The 27,895-nt window shown below is 46.4% G+C and overlaps 1 protein-coding gene across 1 annotated transcript; it reads left to right on the plus strand.

The window, feature by feature from the left end:
• LOC147604307 (rhomboid-like protein 20) lies at positions 1-27,329 on the plus strand. The gene is made up of 8 exons (XM_086795322.1): positions 1-175; positions 21,465-21,565; positions 21,690-21,830; positions 21,926-21,992; positions 22,104-22,255; positions 22,339-22,440; positions 26,370-26,498; positions 26,584-27,329. The coding sequence occupies exons 1-8, from the start codon at positions 151-153 to the stop codon at positions 26,755-26,757; spliced, it is 891 nt and encodes a 296-aa protein (XP_086651448.1). The 5' UTR covers positions 1-150; the 3' UTR covers positions 26,758-27,329.
• The last annotated feature ends 566 nt before the right edge of the window (positions 27,330-27,895 follow it).

The raw sequence follows: 27,895 nt of genomic DNA on the forward strand, positions 1-27,895 counted from the left end.
CAGAGAGAACAGCAAAGAAAGCAAAGGAGAGATCCATATCTAAGGTTTCTTGCTGTTGGTGCTGTTGCTGTCATTCCTGAACTCTCACAGTCGATGATCAGAAGGCTCTCTTGCATATCACCCAAGTAATAATCAACCAATTTTGTCGACATGAACGCTGGGCCATCCGGATTCAGTAAGTCTCTGCATTTCTTTCAAGTATTTGTTGTGGGTGTGTGTATTTTTTTGGTTGGGGTTTGGGGGGGGGCGCTGTGTGTGTGTGAGAGAGAGATTTTTGAAACCCTAGGCATGGAATCAACTTCACTAGGTTAAATGAACAGGGGCTTCCGTGAACTAGGTTTCCAGCTTGCCAAAATGCCTTGCATCGCTTTTCGCTCCAAAACCATTTGTCTTGCAGCCTGGATGTGTAGTGGGTTAACTGAAGGCATCTCTTTGCCTGCTGGATGATTGATAAGAGCAGAAATGCGACTAGAAAAATGCCTGAATATGGCATGGTTGAGTCTTAAGAAGGCAGCCACAATCGACCAAGAGGTGAATGGATGCACTCTCGACTCTTGAAACATGCACCTAAGGACAGGGTAGCTAATTCCATACCTTTGGACTCCTTGTAGCTTCAATCCTACAAAACCGCCAAGAACTAACAAGGACCACCACATTGGCGTCTCACCACCAAGCTAGAGACCTTCGGGCCTAACAAAGCCCCAAGCCTTGGGACAATCATTGTGAGGGGTCTACCACTTAAATGAGCAATTAACTTATATACATAGACCAATTAGTGATATTCCACACTTATGGACGTACCACAATAATCAGAACCGAAGAGAAGGGAAGATGCCCATAGCGTGCATGCCAAAGAGTAGTATCCTCCTCTGTAAGAAGAGCTTGATGAGAGGCTAGAAGTTGGAACAGATGAGAGTTATCAAGATTAGGTTCCTCCTGAAAACTGGTGATTTTGTAGAGACCACCCTCTTGTATGCCCTGAGCGATAATTCTGTGAGAATCTCTGTGAATGATCTCCAAACCCTGATCATCGAAGTATAAACCGTAGCCTTTCTGGGCTATCTTGGAGTCAGAAAGTAAGTTTTTGGATAACTTTGGAACATAAAGAACATTCTCTAGGTACTGGGGCCTCCCTGAGGGAGTGACCAGAGGAATATTACCCATAATTGGTGTATCAACAGGCTAATTGTTCGCAAGTTGGACTTGTATAAAGACAGAGTGAGTCCTCCAAGATATCCTTGCTGTGAGTCATATTAGAAGCAGCCCCGGAATCCACAATCTAGTCCTCGAGAGGTAGTAGTTCGCGCCTCAATGGATGAGGTGCACTCTTCAACTAGAACAAGGGCCACATCTTTGTCCATGGGTTTGGATTCTTTCTCGTCGGAGTCCTTCTGACCTTTTCTTCTCGTCTCTCTTCTTCTTGAAGCAATCGGGCCAAAGATGACCAGCCTTGTCACAATAGTGGCATTTTCTCTCCATAGATTTGCCCTTTTCTTTTCCTTTATCTTTATCCTTGGAGCTTGAAGTAGACTCCTCCTTGGATTTATCGCCATTTTTATTACTTCATTAAACATTTGGGTTGCCACTTGGGCTTCCCTTTGGCTGAAAAAGCTGACTCAATAGGAGAAGAGTCAGAGATCTAGCTTGTCCTAAAGCATTCCAATCACCGCATTCACTGGGGGAAGTGTCAGCACATTTATCCCTAGTTTCTGCCCATTTCTGGTGCCCATTTGGTCCCTTTTGTATGGCCCTTGATTGTGGGCTGGCCACCTCCTTTTTTCCATATTTTTCTGGGATTTTTCCCAGCTGTTTTGGTATTTTACTAGTCGGCCAGCACATATGCTCCAGTCGGCCAGCATATGCATTCCCAGTCGGCCAGCATACCTAACCTATAAATAGGTGGTGTTGGCCTCTCATTTCTCATTCAGTCTTGTACATATTTTGCTCCCTCACTTATGAGACTTCTATTGTCTCTTGCTTGGGACTGTTTTGCTTCAGTATATTCTGCATAGTTGCTCCATATCTCTCTCTCTCTCTTGCACTCTCTATTCAGCACACTCTAGTGCCACTTTGCTTATCGAGCTTTCGCATGTTACACTCTAGTGCCACTTTGCTTACCGAGCTTCCGCATGTTACATTGGTATTAGAGCCTTCTTCAGGTGTGAAGATTCAGCCAGAAAACCAGAAGAAAAGAAAGATTTTTTTTTCTCGCTTGTGTGGTTGGTTTCTAGACTCCGGAGGACCACCCCTTTCGGTGTGACTCCTGTCCCTAGAAGGACGGTTGGTTTTTAGCCTTTAGAAGCCTCCCGAAAGTCTCCCACACGCATAGTGGATGGCCAGATTATGTTCCGGAAAGGAGTGCATATTCTTGCTATGGCGAGCTTCGACGAAGAGAGAGAACGACGAACTTCGGAACAAAGAGCACGAGGTAGTCCTTCGAGGGCGGCAGACATGAGTGTGCATGACATGTTCCAGGCTCCAGCAGACGATGCAAGCAGTCGAGACCAGAGCACCAAATTGGAAGAGTAGAAGGCGCAGATCTTGGCCCCGGAAGAGCGCACCCGTTTTCCAGCCCCTTTTTCTGCGTCTCCTCCTCCCTCTCCTTCTGTTTCATAGATTCTGATAGTAGATCCTCTACCGAATGACCCTTTTGAACGATTATGACCGTAGCCGAGTTCGATCCTCGAGTGGTAGATGCGAGCAATGGAGATTCGATTGATAGAAGACCATGCGGCAGTATCCCGTGCTGCTGCGTAAGAAGACACCAGGCGACGCGTGGAACACACAAGATTCCTTGCAACTTTGGACGCAAGAGCGACACCAGCTGCATCCTCGAGTCATCTATCTGACAAGGACAAGAAAGGGCAGTTCCCTTATGGCCTTGACACGCAAATCTAGTGGGAAGTGTGTATGTTTAGGCCAGCCACCTTCGAGGATGCACTCTCGCTTGTGCAGAGTTTGAAATGAAGTACAATGGCGGTGGAAAGCCCAAGACTTCCCAGCCTTCCACTCCCAAGGCATCCTCCTCGAGGAAACAAGGCTAGAACCAGACGGGGTCTTTCCCACGACAGAGCATGGGAGCCTTTGGCTCCAAGAACTGGATTAACGTACCCAAGCTTACTCCAGACCATAAAGCTCAGGCAGGCAAGACCGGTTGGAAACTGGGTGCTGAGGAGACAGCTCATTACAAGGAGGGTAGGTGTTTCTTTTGTGACACAAAAGGACACACTTTTAATGATTGTCCAGAGAAGACTACCACTCCACAGATGACCACCTTAGCCTCCACGGTTTTTGTGGTGAGCCGAGCTCCCACAAAGACCCAAGCAGTTGTCCCTAGTTCTTCGGATCCCAGTTCTTCAATTGGTGCAATCGTTAGCTAGGAGCTCGAAGATAAGCAAAAGGGCGCCCAAGACTAAGAGTATGAGTGCAACGAATTACTCAAGACCTTTGGCTACATAGGTGGCTAGAAAGTAGTCGTCTTGTTTGACAGCTGCAACATAGAGGATGTGGTCATGGAACAGGCCGCTCGGTGAGCCCGTTTTGTCTTGACTTCGGTAGATAAGAAGGTTGAGAGATTTAGCACAGGAATGACGACGAGCATCAAGTATGAAGCTCAAGGTGCTAAATTAGTGATTCAAGGCATAGACATAATTTTGGGAATTCAATGATTTCACAATTTCCAGCTAGATATTGACTGAGACAGGCACACTTTTCAGATTATCCGGAATGTGTCCAAAGCCCTTGTGACCATGACCATTAAGTGTGAGCCAAGAATCCTGAACTTTCCTCTCATAAGCCAAATGCAGGCTAAACGAGAAATCAAGAAAGGCGCACAATGTGCAATGATCTATATCTAGACTGCCCAGACGGTGGTCTGGGCTTCAGAGAAGTACCAGGTTCTCCATGAAAAGTTCCAGAAGATTTTTCTTCGAGATAATCTCCCTCCCTAGCTCCCCCTGTCTAAACCGAAGGACCACAAGATAGACCTCCTCCCAGGCTCGGATCCCCCGAGCAAGTTTTCATACTGTCTATCCAAGGCAATGGAATCGGAGTTGGACCGCCAACTCTAAGTACTGTTGCAATTTGGCTTCATACGCCCCAGTGTGTCGCCATTTGCAGCAATGATCCTGTTCGTCGGGAAGAAAGATGGGTCTTCCCGATTGTGTGTCAATTATTGCGCACTCAATAAGCTGACTATCAAGAGTAAGTTCTTGATGCTTTGAATAGATTATATTCTCGAGAGGTTGAATGGGGCCACGGTGTTCTTGAAATTGGATTTGAAGAGTAGATACCACCAGGTTAGGATTGTTGAGGGGAACATCCCCAAGACAGCCTTCCGTGTACGGAATGGGCTCACTATGAATTTGTGGTCATGTCTTTTGGCTTGACGAACGCCCCAGCCACATTCAACTGTATGAAGATGTCACATGCACTCTGCACTAAGTGCATGGTGACAAGATGGCTCATCATCAGAAGTGCAGCATTTGTACAGTTTTAGAACCCAGTAGGATGATATTTGTGGTACGCCGTGACCCCATTGTACATCCTCAGTCCAGGATAAGTCAGGCACGAGCTACGTAGGTCATTCCTCAGCCTTAGTGGGTCAGTCAGTCAGTCAAGTCCCTTAACCCACTTGGAGAGAATCATTCATGCATGTAGAGTCAGTAGAAGCCTTAGGGTTTGCATCAGAAAGCACTCTGCATCTTGCATAATATGCATACATATGCCTGTGCATCATTTAGAACATCCCCAAAGCCTTAGGGAATTTACTGGGATTTATCTGGTATTTTTCCCATATTTATTAGTATTTATTTATCATTATTTGCATTATTGGGCATTTATAAATATTAAGTTTATTAAATGACCAACCTCCAGTTAGTATAAATAGGCTTGCCTAGAGTCTCTTTTGCTCATTCAGTCTTCATTGTGCTAAGAGCTCTCCTCTCTCTTGCTTTCAGCCTAAGACTAATCCAGCCCTAGTGCCCATAAGCTTCCTTCTCCAGCCCTTGAGAACCATAGCTTCAGTCCAGCCCTAGGTGTTTGTCCTCAGCCTCTAATCAGCCTGTTTTCAGCACAAAAGCAGCCCTGATTCAGTCCCTTACAGTCCCCCAGATTCAGCTCAGTTCCACGCCTGAAAACCAGCAGCATTCAGCCTGCATACCTGCGTTTTCTGGTCCAGCAGAGCAGCAGTGCTGCGTTTGCTCCAGCCGTACAGTTTCCAGCCCTGAAATCATCTGTTGCTGCTGCGTTTCAGTCCATCAACACTCCTAGTCACCTGCGTTTCTGTCCACAGCAGAATCCAGCCCTGAAGCAACAGTCTACAGTAGAATCCAGCCCTGAAGCAACAGTCTACAGCAGTTTCCAGCCTTGAAACAGTTGTTTGCATCAGTGTCCAGCATTCTGTGCATCATCAACACATTCAGCAGTCATCTGGTGAAGGTAACACAGCATTCATATGTGTTTTCAGCATTCTAACAGTGTGTAGAACAGTCCACCTTCTTCTTCTTTGAGCCTCAGGTGTGCAGCCCTTCCTCATGCCCTTGGGAGGAGTGCATAGGCTCGAGATCAAGTCATTGAGGTGTTTCTACAGCAGTGTACAGATCAGCCGCTCTCCGATCCTCCGAGATCTTGCGTTTGGCTTATCTACAGTCCAAAGTCATTCTCTCTAAAGTAATAAAGCAAATACTATCTCGTTATCGGGATAGGGGGCCCTTCAGTGGGTAATTCGGGACCCAATCTGGTGTACAGTGTTCATATCTCTCTCTCAACTCTTTAAAGTTTGAAGTAAATGAAATGGATTGCTAAACTCACGAAACTCAGGATACAGAAGACGGTGTGAGCATATTGTGTGACAGGATCAACCAATACAAAGACTTCCGCTGCATATCACATTGGTATCAGATTCAGATAGTCCACACACACCGTATCCTAGCGTGGGGGCATCCTCGGATGGTTAGATTGCGTTCCGGCACGACCACCGACTTCAGCATCATGTCTACACGAGAGAGTACTCATCTGCCGGAAGACGTCTCCCCCGAAGGAGACCTTGCTCTTCCGCCTACAGCAGACACCATAGCTCTTCTAAGAGCTCAGAACCAGCTACTCATGGAGCGTCTCCAACTCTTGGAGGCAGCAGCAGCACGTCCTTCTACACCTCCAGCAGCACCCGACTACATCTCCCTCTTCTTTCAGATGGAACAACAAAGGAGAGAGGACGAGGCCCGAAGGCGAAGAGAAAAAGAAGAAAGACGGGACTATGAGGAAGCCCAACGCAGGATCGACGAAGACCGGCGTCAGGCTGAACTCGCCGCTCGGGAACACCAACGTGAGCTTGATCGAGAACGTATGCTACTCGAACACCAACGGGAAAAGGAGGCCATACACTTGAGGTATCAGCAGCTCTCCTCAGTCTCCCCAGTCATAGGTGTCACCAGCCAGCATCCCGCAGCAGCAGCAACCACCATCATTCGCAGTCAACCGAATTTCAGCAAGTATGATGGTAAGTGTGATCATTCTTCAATTAATCAATTTGTTCATCAATTTAATGCTCATTTTCCATTAGCTAGGATCACAGACCCACAAGACAAAGTCCACTTAGCGGCTCCCCATCTCACTGGTGAGGCAGTCACTTGGTGGCAGCATTGGTCTAGTATTCATACTGACCAGGCCACAGGTGTCACAGCCTTTGACTGGGACATCTTTGTCCATGACCTGAAGACCAGATTTCTCCCGCCCCAGTACATGACCGGTCTGAAAGACGAGTTCTATGGACTCAGACAGAACGGTTCCCCAGTGCTTCAGTTTTCCGGTAAGGTTATTACTTTAGCACAGCAGTTAGGGTTATCTGAGCAGGCCAAGATGGAGCAATTCATTCGTGGATTGGACTCCAACATTCGGTTCACAGTTCGTAACTTTGAACCAAGTACATATCACCGGGCTCTGACTCTCGCTCAGAACGAAGAAATGAAGCTCAACGGGGGCAAGCCCAAGCAGACATCTCAGTCCAGTACCAAACCCCAGCAGCAGCAATCAGCTGCACAGTCAGGGAAAGGTAACACATCTTCTAAAGATGCTAAGAAGGACAGCAGTAATAGCTCCAGTTCAGGGGGTAAGAAGGATAAAGAACCTAAGAAAACCCCTGATGAAAAGGCTAAAGCAGGCATTACTGGAGGTTATCTTCCTCCAGAGGAGCAAAAGAAGTATCAGTGAGAAAATAGATGTTTTTTCTGTCATATTATAGGGCATGGTAAGAAGGATTGCCACAAATGGCAAGCGGCACAAGCTGCCAAAGCTCCTTCTGCCACAATTGCCACAGCTTCCCCAGCTCCTCCAGCCCCGCCTACTACCTCAAATGCAGTTCAACTTTTACCTTCCATGCATCCTATACCATCCGTGGTATTTGATGCTAAGTAGGAGGGTGAGAGCGATGCTGCTCAGAAGAGCCTTATCCGAGCTTATGGCTCTGCCCAGGGCCGACAGTTTGTAGTCCTTTTCGATATGGGTAGTTCTGAAGACGCTATCTCTCCCCAGTTGGCTAATAAATTGAACTGTACTTTAGTCCCATATCATTTGGATGTGGACGGGTTTACACCTGGTCTTCGCACCCACATTTCCCAGAAGGCACAGCAGTTTGCCTTTGAAGTTCAGAAGGCCTCATTTCAACGAGATTTCATCGTCTCCCCTTTGTTAGGGTGTGACATGATTTTAGGAATTCAGTGGTTCCGTCAGTATGAGCCTATTCCCGATTGGGGGCAGGACACTTTTACTATTTGTAAAGGTTTTCCTGAGCCTGTCATGATTCGTGGGGATAGAAGCATTCTTGGCATCCCATTGATTTTACATCTCCAGGCCAGACGAGCTATCCGCAAGGGAGCAGAAGGAGCACTCCTTTATGTTCGTGCTCAAACAGCCCCTCCCTCATTAGTAGCATCCCTTACATCTTCAGTCCCTCAGTTAGCAGACCTCCTATCCAGACACCAGGACATTATGCTTAGGGACGATCTCCCACCCAGTCTCCCACCCTCTCGCCTTGAGGACCATCACATTGATTTGGTCCCTGGATTAGACCCTCCTAGCAGGTTTCCCTATCGTCTTTCCAAGACTTTAGAGGGCGAGTTGGAAAAGCAGTTATCTGAGCTTCTCCGAGCCGGATTTATTCGGCCTTCTTCCTCCCCATTTGCTGCACCTATCCTATTTGTCCAAAAGAAGGACAAGTCTGCACGCCTTTGTGTAGACTACAGGGCATTAAACAAACTCACTATCAAGAATAAGTTTCCTATGCCCAGGATAGAGTACATTTTGGAGCGTTTAGACGGTGCTAAGTTTTTCACTAAGATCGACCTCAAGAGTGGTTACCATCAGGTCCGCATTTTTGAAGCTGACATTCCAAAAACAGCTTCAGGACAGAGCGTGGTCACTACGAGTTCGTAGTCATGCCTTTTGGGCTTACAAATGCACCAGCAACGTTCAATAAGATGATGTCTAGGATTTTCGCAGTCCACATTGGGAAGTGTGTTTTCATATTCCTTGATGACATACTAGTCTTCTTAGCCACTGCGGAGCAGCATGAGAAAGATGTGGAGAAAGTCTTGCAACTTTTGCGAGATAATCACCTCTACATAAACGCCAAAAAGTCTATCTTTGGTGTTAAGGAAGTTCAGTATTTGGGCTACATCATCGGTTCCGATGGGATTCGACTGGACCCCTCAAAGGTTCAAGAGATCTTAGATTGGGATATTCCTAAGACCGCCCAAGAAATCCGTTCATTCATAGGTCTTTGTCAGGCCTATAGCACACATGTCCATCAGTTTTCCAACCTTGTAGCACCTCTTACCGAATTGCTCAAGGGGGTAAAGACTCGCAAGCAGAAAGTCTCAGTTATAGGTAAGGCACTTGATGCATTCCGTGCACTCCAGAAAGCTGCCTCAGAAGCACCTGTATTAAAGTTAGCATCATGGGACGAACCTTTCGAGGTCATCACCGATGCCAGCAATGTAGCCATAGGTGCAGTCCTCCAGCAGGACAATAGACCCGTGGCATATTACAGCAGAAAGTTGGATGTCGCCGGAAAGAATTATTCGGTATATGACAAAGAGCTTTTGGGTGTGATCACAGCGCTCAAACATTGGAAGCCTTTTCTTTATGGACAGGCTTTCACAGTGAAAACAGACCACCAAGCACTTAAGTGGCTTCAGACTATGCCAAGTGCCCAGTGGAGTGATCGACAAGCCAGGTGGAGTCAAATCTTCCAACAGTTTGGAGGTATGATTGAATACATCCCTGGTAAGCATAACCCAGTAGCAGATGCTCTCAGTCGAAAGTCCAGCATCCAGGCAGTCCAAGAAGCTACCATTCTCGAAATCACGGGGAAGGACTTGGATAGTATGAAAGACCAATATGTCGACTCCCCTGAGTTTGGTACTCAGTATAGTTTGGCCCTCACTTCTGAGCCTGGCCACTATTCAGTACAGAACGGTTGGTTGTTCTACAAGAACCGTCTCTGTGTTACTCGAGAAAAGCGTTTTGCTCTTCTCCATGATGCCCATGACTCCTTAGTTGGAGGACATAGGGGTATCAACAGTACCCTCGAGAAATTAGAACGGTCCTTTTATTGGCCAAAGATGAGGCGTGATGTCTATGCACATGTACAAGCCTGTAAGATTTGTCAAAAAGTCAAGGTTCCCCATACAAAGAAGGCAGGTTTACTTCAACCTTTGCCTATCCCCGACGGACCTTTTATCGACATATCTATGGACTTTGTAGGGCCTCTACCAGCATCCACTGGATCCCGTAACACTCAGTGTTTTACCATTGTGGATCGCTTTAGTAAGTTCTGCATGCTCATCCCATGCAAGCATACGGCCACAGCCGAGGACGTAGCCCGTCTGTTTCTCAAGCATTGGTATCCAATTTGTGGTTTGCCTAGCACCATAACATCACACAGAGATTCCAAGTTTACCTCGCATTTCTGGAGGGCATTATTTGAAAACTTTGGAACTAAGTTGCAGTTGTCTAGTGCATTCCATCCCCAGACAGATGGCCAGACAGAAATTTATAATCAGTTGGCCTTTGATGTCCTCAAGTCATACTGTCATGACCAGCAGTCCAAATGGGAGCACTATCTTCCGTTGGTCCAAGCTATCTTGAACGACACGCATTCATCCAGTGTCGGACGGACTCCATATGAAGCAGCCTTTGGTCGCCGTTTTTCTTCTCTTTTGACGAGAATGGTGTCTCCATCTTTAGAGGCTAATAAAACCACGGAAGCATTTTCCGAGATCATTGAGTCAGTCAAAGACCGCTTGACCAAAGCTCAGGAAGCATATAGCAGACAGGCAAATAAATCTAGACGAGATGTCCACTTCAAGGAAGGGGATTGGGTCTATTTGCGTATCATGAAGCAGCGATTGAAACAAGTGGGCAAACGTTGTCCCAAGCTTTCATTCCGTAGTTTTGGCCCTTTTCCAATAGTTAAGAAGATAAGTGATGTCTCAATGAAGTTAAAGTTGCCTGCCAGTTGGACAATGCATGATGTTTTCCATGTTTCTTGGCTAAAACCATATGTTGGTCCAGAAGTGTTTGATGTTTCAGATGAACAGCAGCCAGACGTGGTAGACGAGGCAGAAGTTATTGAGTCTGAGCAGATCCTTCTTCATCGATGGAAGCATGGTTCCGGTCGACGGATTCGTCAGTTCTATACGAAATTCCGAGATCGAGGCACCCACGAAGCCGTATGGCTCGACGAGGAGTTCTTCCAGGAGTACCCCCAGTTATTGGCGGACTACTTGGAAGCCATGAACCTGCCGCCAAGCTAATCAGGAGGGAATGTCACATGCACTCTGCACTAAGTGCATGGTGACAAGATGGCTCATCATCAGAAGTGCAGCATTTGTACAGTTTTAGAACCCAGTAGGATGATATTTGTGGTACGCCGTGACCCCATTGTACATCCTCAGTCCAGGATAAGTCAGGCACGAGCTACGTAGGTCATTCCTCAGCCTTAGTGGGTCAGTCAGTCAGTCAAGTCCCTTAACCCACTTGGAGAGAATCATTCATGCATGTAGAGTCAGTAGAAGCCTTAGGGTTTGCATCAGAAAGCACTCTGCATCTTGCATAATATGCATACATATGCCTGTGCATCATTTAGAACATCCCCAAAGCCTTAGGGAATTTACTGGGATTTATCTGGTATTTTTCCCATATTTATTAGTATTTATTTATCATTATTTGCATTATTGGGCATTTATAAATATTAAGTTTATTAAATGACCAACCTCCAGTTAGTATAAATAGGCTTGCCTAGAGTCTCTTTTGCTCATTCAGTCTTCATTGTGCTAAGAGCTCTCCTCTCTCTTGCTTTCAGCCTAAGACTAATCCAGCCCTAGTGCCCATAAGCTTCCTTCTCCAGCCCTTGAGAACCATAGCTTCAGTCCAGCCCTAGGTGTTTGTCCTCAGCCTCTAATCAGCCTGTTTTCAGCACAAAAGCAGCCCTGATTCAGTCCCTTACAGTCCCCCAGATTCAGCTCAGTTCCACGCCTGAAAACCAGCAGCATTCAGCCTGCATACCTGCGTTTTCTGGTCCAGCAGAGCAGCAGTGCTGCGTTTGCTCCAGCCGTACAGTTTCCAGCCCTGAAATCATCTGTTGCTGCTGCGTTTCAGTCCATCAACACTCCTAGTCACCTGCGTTTCTGTCCACAGCAGAATCCAGCCCTGAAGCAACAGTCTACAGCAGTTTCCAGCCTTGAAACAGTTGTTTGCATCAGTGTCCAGCATTCTGTGCATCATCAACACATTCAGCAGTCATCTGGTGAAGGTAACACAGCATTCATATGTGTTTTCAGCATTCTAACAGTGTGTAGAACAGTCCACCTTCTTCTTCTTTGAGCCTCAGGTGTGCAGCCCTTCCTCATGCCCTTGGGAGGAGTGCATAGGCTCGAGATCAAGTCATTGAGGTGTTTCTACAGCAGTGTACAGATCAGCCGCTCTCCGATCCTCCGAGATCTTGCGTTTGGCTTATCTACAGTCCAAAGTCATTCTCTCTAAAGTAATAAAGCAAATACTATCTCGTTATCGGGATAGGGGGCCCTTCAGTGGGTAATTCGGGACCCAATCTGGTGTACAGTGTTCATATCTCTCTCTCAACTCTTTAAAGTTTGAAGTAAATGAATCACCAATGTGAGTAACATCGCGATTGGAGCTGTTACAACAGAATGGCCATCCAATATCTTACATGTTCTGGAAGTTACTGTCTGCAGAAAAGAATTACTTGGTCTACGATCGAAAACTCCTAGCAGTTATTCATGCCTTGAAACATTGGAAGCATTTTCTTTATGGCCGTGAATTTGAGGTTCACACTGACCATCAACCATTGCGCTGGATTTAGACAATGCTAAGAGCATAGCGGAGTGGACGTCAGCATCGCTGGAGCCAAATCTTCTAGCAATTTGGTGGTATGATCGAGTACCTTCTAGGAAAGGCAAACCTAGTGGCCGATGCTTTGAGCAAGAAGGGAACAATGACGTTGATTCAGACCACTAGACTCGACCTTGTTGGTACGAGACTAGATGACATGAAGCACACGTATGCGGATTCCGAGGAATTCAGTACACAATGGGAGCAGACATTGGATGCCACAGGACCATGCCACTTTTTAAACGAGATGGTTGGCTTTTCTACAAAGGCTGACTTTGTGTCATGAAGTTGTTCAGGGCAGCTCTTCTCCATGACGTCCATGACGCCATCACTAGTGGTCACTGGGGCATGAATTTGACTTTGGAGAAGCTAGAAAGGCAATATTATTGGTCAAGAATGAGGCGCGATATGTTCACTCATGTGCAACAGTGTGATATTTGTTAGAAAGTGAAAGCTCCTCGTGGGAAGAAGCTAAGGTTATTAGAGCCTTTATCGATTCCCGAAGGACCTTTTCAAGATATATTGATGGACTTTGTCACAAATCTGCCTCCTAGTTCGGGTAAGTATAATACATAGTGTTGAACTATTGTTGATAGATTTAGCAAATTTGTTATGCTTATTCCTTGCGGGGCCAATGTGACTACCGAAGATGTTGCCCATTTGTTCATTCGACATTGGTACCCGATTGGCGGAAGCCGTAGGACCATAGCGTCAGATCAAGATACCAAGTTTACCAGTCATTTATGTTAGAAGTCATCTCCTGTCTATACATATACACCAGGGCCTTTGTTGTGGGTGTGCCCGCCCTTTGTAAGTGTCTTATCATTTTTCCTCACTCCTCGTATTTTCCCCCCATTTTTTCCTATTTTTCAGTGGCATAGGAGGCAGTCTTGTAGTGGCAGGAGGACCTTGAACCTGGCCGACTGCATCTGTGGAGACTCTAGAGGTGGCCGACTGCTTTGCACAGGTCGTGGACCTCCCTGATGCTGGCCGACCCCCCCTGCTGTTGGCCGACTGTGCATTTTAGCAGTCGTGGGGTTTTTGTGTCCTGTCGGCCAACAGGCTGGGAAGGAGATATCGTCAGAGGACACGGCCATAACGTTGCTGTCGCACTTGCTCTCTCAGTACTCAGCATTTTACTCGTCTTTGATTACCAGTGGTGGCAGGCTTAACACCATCACGTGGGAGGAGCTTGTGTCCATGGTCTTGGACCAGGAGGAACGATTCACAAACCCTCCTCAGGGTGGAGGTTCGGAGGCCTTAATTGGCCAACAATCGAAAGGCCGTAACACGGGCAAAGGGAAGGCTTCATCGGAGAAGTCTTCTGAGAAGAAGTCCGTTACCGACCGCGCGAAACTAAAGGTAGAGAGGACCTGTAATGATTGTGGCAAGAAAGGCCACTATTGGAGGCAGTGTCGCAAGCGGAAGACGGAGAAGGGTGAAAATTCCTTAGTAGCAGCAATCATGAAGACTCCGGCTTTTGTGCACCTGGAGGTGATGTACACCGATGTTTCATTTTCTTCAGGCAGGGAGGAGGTTGGAGGATTCTCCGCAACGGATACTCGGGAGTGGATTCTAGACAGTGGTGCTTCCAGGCACATGACTCCTTCTCGTTCTGATTTACAAGATCTTTGTAAGTATTCTGGTCACATTCTTACTGGGGATACATCCACTATCCCAGTTCACAGTGGGGGAAGAAGACTAGTACTCCTTTGCCTCCATATGTGAAACTCAGTGCTATGGACAGCCCACAGTCAGATAGAGACAGGGCTGATATGGCCAAGATTCCGTATGCTTCAGCATGTGGCAGTCTCATGTATGCCATGGTTGCTACTAGGCCGGACATTGCATTTGCAGTGGGAGTGGTTTCTAGATACATGGCCAACCCTGGCAAGAAGCATTGGGAAGCAGTGAAAGGTATCATGAGATACCTGAAGGGCACACAGGATTTGTGCATTTGCTTTGGCAAACAGGATGCATTAGTGCATGGTTACACGGATTCGGATTATGCCGGTCATCCGGATAACCGGAAGTCTACTACCGGTTATGTGTTTACATTCACAGGAGGTGCTGTGTCATGGATATCCAGGATGCAGAAGTGCACTGCCTTATCTACTACAGAGGCCGAGTATATTGCAGCCACAGAGGCTTGCAAGGAGGCATTATGGCTATCTCGGTTAGTGGTTGATTTGGGATATACAGGGGATATTCCATTGTTGCATTGTGACAGTCAGAGTGCCATCCAGTTGGCAAAGAACCCTGTCTTTCATGCAAAGACGAAGCATGTGGATGTGAAATATCACTTTATCAGAGAGGTGATAGAGAACAAGCAAATTCAGCTTGTTAAGATTCATACGGATGACAACCCGGCTGATCTGTTGACAAAGAGTTTGCCTCCGGAGCGGTTTGCTCATTGCAGACACTTGATGGGTATTGGATGAGGCCAGTTTCAGCCTTGATATGGCCTTGTATATTATCATGTACATGCTGATTTTTTCTTTTCCTTTACTTAAGGGCACTTTGCCTTTAAGTGGGAGGTTGTTGGGGTAAAGGCGTTATGCCCACCCTTATAGTGTGTACAAGCCCATAAGTTATAGTACATAGTACACTTAGTACATTTAATGTACTAAGTGCACTATGTGTACTAGTGCAATATACATGTGTGATAGGGGAGTCACACACTCATGCCTCATGAGTTGACTTATCCCCACAACTCTCTCTCTCTCTCTCTCTCTCCCTTGCTTCTCTGTGTATGTCTCCCACATAACCTAACCCTAACTGTTTCTCCCCATCAAGCACTACGCGCAGAGTGGAGGTGTAGCATGCGGACGGAGACCAACAATTGGCTCCACTGAAGATCCCGTGAACCACCATAAAGGTGGGGGATGAGGGGAGACCAACTATGTGGGATATTACACTGCCACATGGTAGCGTGAGGAGCAAGAGGGCAAGGCTACATTCCAACATCCTCCTCATCGCAAATATTGGCAACGAGAGCATGATCCACAAAAGAAGAAGAAGATGCATGATGAGAACGTGCATGTTGCACGTGTCCTACCAGGTAAAGGAGTAGCTAATTTGCTATCTTGCAATGTCTCTCTCTCTCTCTCTCTCTCTCTCTCTCTCTCTTTGTGTTTTTGTTGGTGATTTTTATGCTCATCATAATCATAGTTGTCAGGTACGATACCGTACGAGAAAATATGGTATGATATAAATTTTTTTCTTATCGTATGATAAAATACGGTGTTTTAAAAAAATACTTATAAACTTAGGTATTTCCAATTTCGAGATATGGAGTATTTTAAAAAGGAGGGAAGCATCATAGTATAGAGGAAGCTTCAACAGCCGTAGACAAGCAAAAACAAGACCATTATCCAAATTTTTTTTTTGAAAAAATGGGAAAAAAAATCTCTCGAAAAACCCGTACGAGTGCGTATGATACTAAACGGCATTGTACCGTATAGTATTCCATATGATATGGAGTCGTGCGCCATATAGAAACAACTATAATCATAATGCTAATTATGTCTGTTTAACATAGGGCTCCTAAATCTCTCAAGCTTAAGGTGAAGGAAGCTCTTGTATTGGCCTTGCCGGATCCTAGTAGACCATTTGTGATCGAGACAAATGCTGGTGTTTTTGCGATAGGTGCAGCATTGTTCTAATTTGGCCGACTTGTGTTATTTGAAAGCAAGAAGCTTAACGATACCCAGGCTAGATGGCACACTCAAGAGAAAGAGCTGTATGCGGTTGCACTCGCTTTGAAAACTTGGTGACATTTATCTTTATCTTGTTGATTAAGTACATATGTGATAGACCTGAGTTGAGGGGGAGGAAGGCATGGTGGGTTGAGTTAATGCAAGATTTTGATATGGAAATAAAGTATTGGAAGGGTAGCCTAAATAGAGTGGCGGATGCCTTGAGTAGAATTGGAGAGGTGAACTGTCACGTGCACACCCATTTGGTGTACATGTGACATGGCATTCTAGGCATTCAAGCATTAATCCAACATTTACCAAGCAGCTAAATCAATGTTAACAAGCTTAGATCACAGTAGTTACAGCATGTGCAGCATTGTATGGGACTGTTGCAGCACCTACAGCAGTACACAAGGCATCAACAACATTTAGGACATGCATCACATTGCGTCGAGGCAAGCCGACGGCAGCTATGGGGCATATATGAAGTCGTGAAGATCCAGACATGCAAGCCGAAAGCATAAGCCTGGCCGACCAGCAACATCATTCCATATAAATAAAAAAGCGCATCATTCGTTTCAGTTATCTCCTTCTTCTCATCGTTTCCAGCCTAAGGAGCAAGGGAATCAGCAGCATAGTTAGCATACAGTTAGCATTTAGTTCATCTCCTGCCTCCTACATCAAGGAAAACCAACATCCAAAGGGTGGACTTGAGCATTGGAGAAAGGAACAGTGAGTCATCAGCATCATTCAGCATATCTCTCTCCTCTTGAGAAGGATACTCATTTAGGACAGGCATAGATCTATCCATAGATCTCATTGTAACCATCACATTTAATATAGTTACATTGCATTTGCATTGAAACCATTCTCTTTCTCTTAAGTGTTTCTAAGTGAAGTTTAGTTAAGCCTAAGGTTGTTTCACTACAATCAATCCCTCGCATGTCACATGAACTCTTTGAGCTTCACCGAGATTAGGGATCTTTATGATTCTCTGAGAGGACTTTGTGAGATCGATAGTCATTTTAGTCGGTATTGGTAGCAGGTCCAAGCAGGGAGTTCCATAGATTTAGACCGAGACTCAAGAGTCATGCCATCTGTAAGTGTGGCAGGCGGTGAGTTCCGGAATGGATTGCTGTTTGGGAATGAGAAGGTTTGTGTATCGGATAATGCTGACATCAGGATGATGATCCTATATAAATGTCATGACGCTTCTACAACAGTTCATCTAGGGGTACATCGAACCGATGATTTAGTAAAACGAAAGTTTTACTGGCCTTAGATGAAGTCATATGTTTCGGACTATGTGGTAAAGTGTCACCGTTTGGCCACCCAAATGGTCCACCCTTGCTTTCTCACTATGTATATACATTGGAATGGCATCCATGGTTGTTATGCAAAGGATTGATGCGAGTCATGTGATATTGTGGATTTGGCTTTCCGTTGGGACTTGTGCTTGTGTGTATAGGCCCGGAAATGCTTGGAGGATCGGTGTTCCATTGGGTTTGGTACCTCGTGTTCTTACGTGGAACTTGTCTATATTTTGGTATAGTCTCTTGAATGGGGGTTGTTCATACTAATGTTGCATTGCATAGCATCTTTATGTGCTTGCTTGCAAATTGAATTTGCATGCTGTTTTCATGCTTGCTTGACCAATGTGTAGTTCCGGGTAAGGGAAGTGTGTGTGAAACTATCTGCTGACATGGTTATGTGGCATGTGGTAGGTGGTAAGTATTGGTCATAGCTAAGCCTTAGGATCTAGCATTAATTTATAAGTGGGTGTGTACACACTTTTGGGTGACCAAAATTCACTTATAAATTATGACTAGCCGTACACACTGATGTAACGAGGTGGACAAAGCTCAATGTCTACCGCCTAGACCTTATCGCCTTTGTTTAAAGAGAGCATCGAGCTATGTGTCAATCCCAGCTTGGACCCCAACTCACTTTCCCTCTTTGCTTGATATCCAGAGTGGACAACTCATCATCTCTCTTCTCTCCTCTCTCTAGAAGTTGGCACCCCCTTCCGGAGGCTCTATGCCTAACACTCAAGAGTGGACATCTCATCATCTGTCTCGTCTCCCCTCTCTCTAGAAGTTGGCGTTCCCCTTTAGAGGCTCTATGGCTGTATTTTCTGCACTTTCTCCTTTCCTACACCAAGCCTTCAAGAGTGTTTCTAGGCCATATTGTTCCAAGATCAATAAATATTATTTGAGGGAGGGGCGGGCCATTCCAGTTCATTGTGCGTCTCTTGTCAATTCAGTAAATTACATCTTATATTGTACTTGTTGTCCATTAAATCTTAGTGTATTTAAGTGTACTGATTAGCATTGCGTTCAATCAAGCATTCCACAGTGACTGGTGGAATTACATAAATTGTCGTCAATGTCAAGTGAATAAGGTTGAACGCATTTTGGCAGAGGTATGTTATATCCTTTGTCATGGACCAGTTGATATCCTTTGTCACGGACCAGTTGAGAGCATGATGCTATCTAGGTGGTGGTAGACAGATTGACGAAGTTAGCATGATTTTTACCTACAAAAGTGACAGTGAATGCAACCGAATTGGTGCAACAGTTTGTTGAGCAGCTTTTCAAGTTGTATGGATTGCCTTTTGACATAGTCGGTGTTAGGGACTCGAAGATTTCTAGACATTTATGGCAGCTAGTTCTCCAGAGATTGGAGACTACGCTGAGTATGAGTTCCTTTGATCACCCTCAGTCTGATGGGCAAATAGAGAGGGTGAATCACGTTTTGGAGAATATGCTTCATAGTATCTAGTCCATACTATGTATAATGGAGTTGATAGCTATATATGCTCTTATGTGTGTGTGTGTGGAGTGCGTGTGTGAGAGCATATCTTGATATAGAGTTCTACACCCACTATTGGGCATTGATGACGTTAGTGGGGATGTCGTAGTATCTAGTCCATACTATGCATAATGGAGTTGATAGTTATATAGTCTTGTGGGTTGACTACCATGAGTATATAACATGCACGTTCCTAAAAGGTGAATTTGGGCATGTTCCTGGATTCATCTAGGTATATAATATGCTTTATGCATATGTATCCAAGAGACCGTCAGATTGGGAGAAGTACATCCCGATGACTGAGTTTGCCTATAATAGTCCTAAGCATGTGGCTATTGGTTAGTGTGTGTTTATGTTGATGTACGGATACAGACTTGGATGTTTAGTAACAGTTGGACTTATGGGTATTCATATTGATGCAGCTAGAGATTTCTTAGTAGATATGCAGGAAACGTCGTAAGTTCTTGTTTTGTGTGTAAATGAGCTGGCCAAATAAGCTACATAGGGGTTAATCTTCAAAACCATGATATGTTTTTGGTTTAATGTTTGAAGCATTTAATGGGCTGAATATTAGGCTAAGGTTATAACCTTAGGTGTGTAAATGGGAAGAGTTGCACCTCTTTGTAAAAGACACCAAAAATGACGATTCAACCCAACGATCATGCTTGTTGGTGCCCAACAATCATGCTGGTTGGTGAATGTGCTGCTGGAGGGATGCGTAAGAACAAAATCGTTGTCTGGGCATCCCTGGCTTCCCTGCCCACACCACCCTTCCTCAATTGCGCAGGGATGAAACAATCACCGTAGCCTTGAATTAGGTAGGAAAAAGCAAGCAATTAGGGTTTTCATTCTTTCTCTTTCTTTGTTACAACTCAGACAATGGCTGGTTTTAGGACTTTTAATGCTCTCTAGAAGTGCGAGCCCTAGGTTGTGGGCATCTCATACGGCAGAACTTAAGAGCTCTGGTACCACTATAAGGAGTTTCTAGTCCAATGATATTAAAAAAAACATGATTAAAGACTTAATACTGAAAGTTATGACAATAGAGTGGAAAGCTGAGTGTCGTTGCATTGAGATAGGGGCCATTCTTATACAGGGCCCGAGAGGTACAAGTGAAGAATCACATCCCAAGTGCAGGGGTATGGCTCTTGATCAAAGAGTTATGTCTTTTGAGTGAACAGGTGTGTCTATAGGGCAAAGGGTCATATCCTTTAGATAAGACATGCCTCTTCATTATAACCCTTGCAACAGGACTCAACCTTTGAATAGTGTCTCTTAACTAATAATCAAAATTAGGTTGTAATTAAGAGAGATTAGTCACAAATCATGACAAAGTCACCAAGAGGAAGCGTCGGTGCTAGAGGATAACTTGGGAACTTCCAATCTGTAGAGCAATCCCTCAGTAATTCTACCTCTTCAACACCATCCGTATCCACCCAAGTTAATCCGCAAATAAAAAAAACACACAGAGCAGAGGGGAGATCCACATACTCTACTATGCATAATCTTTCAATGAATATGTACAATGATTACAATGCTCAAAGTTCTGGTTTGGACTTCTTCCATGCTAGCATTGAGCTACAGTGCATGACCAAAAGGTTGCACTGCTGTCCCCTACCTCTGCTGCTTCCATGCTAGCGTTGAGCTACAGTGCATGACCAAAAGGTTGCACTGCTGTCCCCTACCTCTGCTGCTTTGGGACTTGGCATTGCAGAATTTGCATTGGTTGCCTGAGATTGAACTCGACTGTCCTTAAATAGGTGCATAACTCTTGGTCGGATGGTCTAGGGTTAGTGGGTAGCACACATCCCCACAAAGGTACCTCCAAATGGCTCTATACTTTGACGCTTGGTTTTGGCTCTTTTGCAGTCATTGTGCTATGTGGATAGTGCCTATTCTGCCCTTAAGCCAGTTAATACTGAGAACTATGTCCATGTGGCACTCCATTGATTAACTGGTGCACATGCCTAGTAGACCCTCATATGAGCAACAAATTATGAGGGCCAAACTCTTCAAATACAAACCACAACTATCACAAAATGTGTTCACAGTAAAGAGATCTTTTGAAGGCCGTGGTTTTTTGGTATTTTTCCAACCACCTTTTTGCATATTTTTTCATTGCTTCCCATTCTGGGTCAGGGGTATATCAACCCCGTTCCAGACATCCGAGACTTACTCTCAGCCTGTCCTTGCTCTGATTTGGTTCCAGCCATGAGAAACTAGCAGTTACCTTTCCTTCCTTGCTAGGCCACCACCACTGTTGACAAGCCATAGTTTGAACTGTGGTTTGATTGTGACCAGCCACAGTGCACACCCATGGGTGAAAATATTTGTCTTTCACTAAACATCATCTTTTGCGGGTGGTGGGATTTGAAATCGTGCACTAGGGTTACAGCATGAGTGGCTTACTGATGGACCAACTCAGGTGGGATAAGGGTCATGTTTTTTCTAGCGCTCTATTTCATCTATCGATGGGGTGGTGGTGGTTGTTTTTGAGACCCTTTCTTTGCTCATGAATCTCACCTATCTAGTTGTTGATGGCAGACAATGCCCCTGTGACAAAGGTGGTGGTGCTAGTATGTGGCATCGCCTCAGTATTGGTAGGCACACAAGGAGGGGCCAAGGCTTGCAGCCTTTCGTACCAGGTGACTATTGTTTTCAATCTTAAGCTTTTATTTAATTTTTGTAAGGGGCTGTTTGCACATGTAAATTGTGGATATAATATGCCATCGCTTGAAACTGACCTTAATTTTTGGGGAAAAAAATCAGGCTATAGTGAAGAAATTCCAGTTTTGGCGGGTATTGACATCAACATGCGTCTTCTCATCAACACCCGAGCTCATATTCGGCCTTTATCTTGTGTACTTCTTTCGAGTTTTTGAGAGACAAATTGGCTCCAACAAGTATACGGTATGTCTACTATGAAGCTTTCTTCTCTCTAGAGGGTATGGCCATGGATTCTTCTCAATTATATCGTTTGATTTGCTTTCTTTTTTTCTCTCTAGGTGTTTTTGATGTTCTCTAGTGTAGTGACGACAATGTTGAATTTAGCAGCTATCTGGGTAGCAAAAGGTATGTATTTGGGCCTACTCATCTAAGTAGTATGGTTGTCATGTAGTTTGTATGTATGTGTGCTTGTACAGTTGTAAAGCAATCTGGACTAACTTGTGATGTGCATTTCAGATTCATCTCCATTGGGATTGTCACCTGGACCATACGGGCTTGTGTTTGCATCCTTTGTTCAGTTCTTTTTTGATATTCCCACCTCCACTCGCTTTCAATTGTTTGGAGCTCGCTTTTCAGACAAGTCCTTCGTCTACCTTGCTGGCCTACAGGTGCACCTGATTGCTTTCTTCTGTAAAGATCAGTTTTCTGGTTTGGTCATAGTAGGTCATCTAATGCGTGAGTGCTCCTCCAGCTTCTACTTTCTGCATGGAAACGATCCTTTATACCTGGTATATGTGGCTTGCTGGCTGGTGCTGCTTATCGCATGAATGTGTTTGGGATCCGACGGGTCAAAGTAAGTTTTTATAAATTTCTAATCTTTTCTGTTTAAATGGTTTGGTTTGAGATCACTTTAGTGCCTTCAGTAGCTGTTTTCGTATTAAGGCATGTGCAGAGTGTGGCACACATCAAACAGTGCAGGCCGAGCATAAGGATTCTCACCAGCCATCAGCCTACAGAAGAGAGAGATTAGGGTAGGCAGGGGCAGGTAGGAGTTCATGACTAACGTGCTCAAACTTCATATAGGGAGGCAGTATGCGTTGGCAGAAGCTTTCCTCTTGCCCGACACAATGCAGTAGCAAGCACCATGTTTATCGCTATCAGTTGGCAACTTCAGCTATTCAACCAACAGGTCATGGACGATCATCCTAATGAAGTAGTTAGGACAAGATGCGGGTGCTGCACATCGCTGCGCATGCAGCATTATGTCGGCTCAAAGCAATGGAGTCCCAGCTTGACCTAGCAATGCCTTCAAAGAAGAGCTGGCAGACAAAAAGTCACTAGTGTTTTTATTGTGATTCAGCTAATCTAAGTGGCAAGACTGCCTGAAGAATTGGAGCAGCACTCCAAGAATGGCAAAGTGAATCTGGACATTTGTACCATTGCTCCAGTTGCGTCAACCAAGCTGTACCAAGTGGTGTTGGACCAGGAGAACAGTGTATTTTGGGAACTTTTGTTTGGAGTGAACACGGTCCTGCCCATTCTCTATGTATAACGTGTATAAAGTACCCTTCGACTGTACCTGCTTGCCATCCTTTCCTCCCCCCAGTTCACCACCCCCCCCCCTTTGCCCGTCTTCCTGCGCCTTGCTCACCCCCCTCCTCCTCCCTTTTCACCCTTGGTGCTTTCACTGGCCGCACACCCCCCCCCCCCCTCCTTTCCAGCGTGCTGCCCCCCTGTCCTCCCGCATTCTCCCTCTTCAGCGCCTCCTCCTTCGCTGCCCCGCCCTCTGTTCACCCCCGCCGATCCCCCCGGGCCGTCTTCCTGCAGCTTGCTCCCCCCCCTTGCTCGCCTCCGTCTCCCCCCTCCTCCCTTTTCCCTCCACGGTTTGCTTGCCAGACCTCAGGAAGGAATACCTTCCTCGTCTCCCGGTGATTGGTGGAGCCATTGGGATTTGATGGAATCTCTCTCTCCCCCCACCCCTCCCCCCGCAAACTGCCGCTTCGTCCTTGGCAGAGGCGGTCGGGATTCCATCCCTTTGCATCTGTATTGCCTCGCTAGAGATAGTGCCTCACATCATATCCCTTCCTTGCCTTCGGGGAGACCCTATCCTACAGAGAGTGGAGTATTTAGGCCTCCCTGGTCAATGCTTCATTGGCAGGCAGATGGGACACCTAGCTAGAGCTTATCCTCGGCGCTAGTCTAGGAGGCTGCAGCCCCCCCCCCCCCCTTCCCAAAAAAAAAAAATCCGGGGTCCGAGCTCAGGTCATCATTAGGGGGTAGAGAGAGAGGGCTTGACCGCGGACGACTTTGTTGCTGGAGAGTGGCAGACCGTTGGTCCTCGCTAGGGCTGCCAGTCAACTTCTAGAGTTGAGCGGTGTCGCCATGCATGCCAAGCTGGCAAAGTACAGGAGGTTTCGGTTCTGTCAGAGAACGGATTCAAGCATTTATCTGAGCACCCACCCGTCGGCGATGCCCCATCCCCTGGTCACTGTGAGGGTCCCACCTCTGGTCCCTCTGATTTGGCGGCCGTCACCCTGCCGAGACTCCTTAGGTTCTCAGATTCCAGTGAGGCTAGCTGGCTCCACTGAGCCCCTGGCGAGTCCCTCCCCGCACCTCCCTCTCCGGTGGATCACTCACAACCGCTTCCATCTCCCTCTTCCCCGCCCCCCCCACCCCCACCCCCACCCCCACCCCCACCCCCCTCCGCCGCCGCCGCCTCCTCCCTCCCCTCCTCATCCTCCATCCTCGCCTCTGACTCTCTCCGGAGCAGTCACCCTTGCCCTGTCTTCTTCTAAGCCTGCACTTCCCCCTCCCTCTGCCTCTCTCAAGCATTCTCGTCGCCCTCCGGCAGTGCCTGATCCGGAGCGGAGGCAGCTGGCGAGCTCCGTTTGCGGTTTGATTCACCGATTCTCGGACCCGGTAGTGATGACCCTTTCCTCCTTGACTTGATCCACGACACTCAGATAGGTTTTGTTCAGGATCGGAGAATTTGGACATCTTCACTTTCTCGGAGGCAATGGCTTCAGCCAGGATGCGGTAGTAGGACCTCATTGTGCTCCTCCTAGACTTAGAGAAAGCCTATGATAGAGTTGACTAGAGCTTTCTAGAGGGCATGATGTACCGGATGGGGTTCCCAGTGGAGTGGATCTGTGGTGTTTTGGGCCGAGTAAGGTTCTCATTCAGGGAGTGCGAGGTGACATATTCTCCCTTTCTCACTCGGTCCGGTAGGGCTGTCCTGGCACCTTACCTCTTCCTATATGTTGCAGAGGCCATGAGCAGTTTTCTCTAGGCTCAAGAGACGGGGCTGTAGGGATTGCGTCTCCCCATCTGTACCCAAGAGGAGCTGATGGACTCGAGTTTGCAGATGACACAGCAGCATACCTATCTGGAGATGTGGGGAATCTCCAGAGATTTGTAGAGGCAATCGAAATCTTTTGTTGCGCATCTCGATCGCTACTCGCATATCAATTGGCAGAAGTCGTGTGGTGTTTGGGTAGGCTCTACACCCACCCCGACTCGGCGTCCAGTTGACGCTTTCTAGTGGATCCCGAGGGGCACTCCAGTCCACTATTTGGGATGCCAGGTGGGCATCGATATCTCCCCGGAGTAGCAGCTCGCCCCTCTTCTTCAGAGCATTCGGAATAAGCTTTTGTAGTGGAATTCTGCGAGGTTTTCCTTTGCCGGCCGAGTGGTAGTGGTGAACCAGGTCGTCCTTGCCACCATGTGGTACATTACTTCTTGTTGGGCCTTCTCCCGAGCATGCAATGGTCAGGTACAACGGTTGATTCGGAACTTCTTGTGGGCCGGCAGTGATGGAGGGCCTGTTTGGGCCAAGGTGGCCTGGAAAGTGATCATTCAGTCGTGACGCAGAGGTAGCGTAGGCATCATTGACCCCCCCCATTCATAGCCGCAGCCTGCTGGGCAAGTTGATTCTTAGAGGACTTCTTTCAGGTGGTGAGCCTTGGAAGGACTTCCTCTTGGCCCGGATTTCAGCTGTGCTCCGAGCTTGGGGGGCCCCTAGCCGCAGAGCACCAGATGGATCTTCACAGAGATGTGGGCCCACGGCTTTAGCCCAGCTTTTGAGGATAGTTTGCAGCCAGCCTCCTCCGAGCTTGGGACCACCTCAGGCCGGCCCTTCAGCAGCAGTTGGCTCCAGTAGCCTAGGAGTGTCTTCGGCAGCTCCTGATCTGGAACCCTCATATCCATTTACCAAGTGGCCACATGTTGGGGGCCCGACCTCATGTATCACGTGGAGCATTGAGCATAGGACCTGGCAGGTCCCTTGAAGACTGGCTTGCATTAAGACAACTTCCCCCGGAGGCTCAAGAAAGAGGGCTGGCTGGGATCTCAGGGGTAGAGACAGACTCAGCCTTGACATCAACTTTGCTATTCCGCAAGAGTGGCTGACACCTATTCCAGAGAATCCACCCCCCCACCCCCCCCCCCCCCCCCCCCCGCGGCACCTCCGCAGTGGCTGGGCATGTTTAGTAGGCATGATATTCTCTTGGCAGTCCATGGCACGGAGAGCTTTGCTCTGCTCACTCTTTCTATTGGACCCCATGGCAGATTTGAGATATCAGAGCCCCCTCTGGATGATTTCAGTGGCTGCACCTTACAGAGGGTGAGGGTGATCGGATTTCAGGCACATTGACACGCTACCCTTCATTATATAGCTTGCTTGCATGTAACATTGGTGATGTGACTATCTTTACAATCACTTTGAGTTCTGTACGTTCCCTCTTTCATGCAGTGTGGCTTGCTGAGTGTGTTGGTTTCTTGCAGTTTCCTGAAGGACTGGCTTCAGCAGCAGGTCGTGTTTTTGCACCCTTGTTTCCAAGAACTACTTCTCCATCCAGCTCAAGGACAGGTGCTCGGAGAGCTCCAAATGCACAATATGTTACTGGATTACAGGTTGGCTCAAATTTACAGTACATTGTCATGTAGCTTTTATAGGGGCTCTGTTTTCTTAGGTGTCTTGTCTTGATGTTGAAAGCAGGGTCGTGTTCCTGCTTCAGCCCCCCCTGCGCCCGTCTTACTCCCACCTGCTGAAGAGTCTGTTGCCATGCTAGTATCCATGGGATTCGACAGGAATCGAGCCTTGCAAGCGCTTGCACAAGCAAGGAATGATGTGGCGATGGCCACAAACTTGCTACTTGAAAGTCAATCATGAGCTATGTTGTCAATGGTGTTTGTATTCATAAGGCACTGAAGTGTCTAATCCTTTCATTAACTTTTGTAAAAGCTTAGTGTTTAGGGATCATGCAGCCTTTTTCATTAACTTTTGTAAAAGCTTAGTGTTTAGGGATCATGCACCCTTACTTTGCAGCATATGACGATCAAATGTGTTTGCACCCTGTCACACAGTTCACAGCTCTTTAGTGTTTGTCCATGGAACAGATTTATGAACAACACAGAGTTACGTCACGGATACTTCTTCACCTTGTGGTGTCGGGGGGAGTTGTTGGACTTCATAATAGGCCAGCTGCCATCAAGCATTTTGTGTAGCTGGGACTATTTTGTGGAGAAGCCTCAAATTGATGATATAATATTACACAGTTCACGGTTGAACTCGTTTCGAAAGCCATTGTAGTTCAGACATTACACCACGTGAAAGCTCTCATGGGAACTAGAATATGGTTAGCCCCATGCTTGACGATCTCCTTGTATATTATAATTGAATGCTACTGATCTTTAGATATACCATTTTATGGCTTGATTCATCCAAAGTACCTAACAATTGGCCTAATTGTTTTGGTGTGAACTACTTTTGAAGTCCTAAATTTGCAACCTTTAAATCTCATATGTTTTTTTGGTCGTGGGTTACGTAGTATGTACTCAAGTGTAGGGTGCAAATTCACGAGTGCTTCTAGGCAGCATGATGCTATTTGAAAGTAGTGTTTTCCATCCTCATCCTTTTGGTTCAGTAACTGTTTGTTGATGTTAGTCTACTTAATATTGAGTAGAAAGGAAAGGGATTTCACATGATGGTTGGCTCTAGCCATAAAATAATGTCAAGAAGTGAGCTTTGAGAAAGGGCTTTGGCACACACTGCACTTCTGGTCCTGCTTTCACCTCAATGGCATTCCAGCTAGCCCTTAAGAGAAACAGAGTTTCCTGTCACCTTCGTTCAGAACGTTTTGAATTTTGTTGTAATCTCGTATTTGATCTTTACATAATCACAAAAGATTGTCCATTACAAAAGAAAAGTTAACATTGAATTGGATGTATTGAAGGTGCTTTACATGGCCTCCCAAACTTTCATTTGACAATAACAAACTCATCTCTCAACCCCATGTTGTATGGTAATT

This window comes from Cibotium barometz, chromosome 62, assembly GCF_041138505.1.
Source record: "Cibotium barometz isolate CiBa-2024 chromosome 62, ASM4113850v1, whole genome shotgun sequence".
Lineage (NCBI taxonomy): Eukaryota > Viridiplantae > Streptophyta > Polypodiopsida > Cyatheales > Cibotiaceae > Cibotium > Cibotium barometz.

Excerpts from the sequence above, each read along its gene's own strand:
- LOC147604307 (XM_086795322.1), top strand. The coding sequence starts at position 151 with ATGAACGCTGGGCCATCCGGATTCA. Across the intron at positions 21,993-22,103 it reads AGCTATCTGGGTAGCAAAAG|ATTCATCTCCATTGGGATTG; the intron begins GTATGTATTTGG and ends TGTGCATTTCAG. Across the intron at positions 22,441-26,369 it reads TTGGGATCCGACGGGTCAAA|TTTCCTGAAGGACTGGCTTC; the intron begins GTAAGTTTTTAT and ends GGTTTCTTGCAG.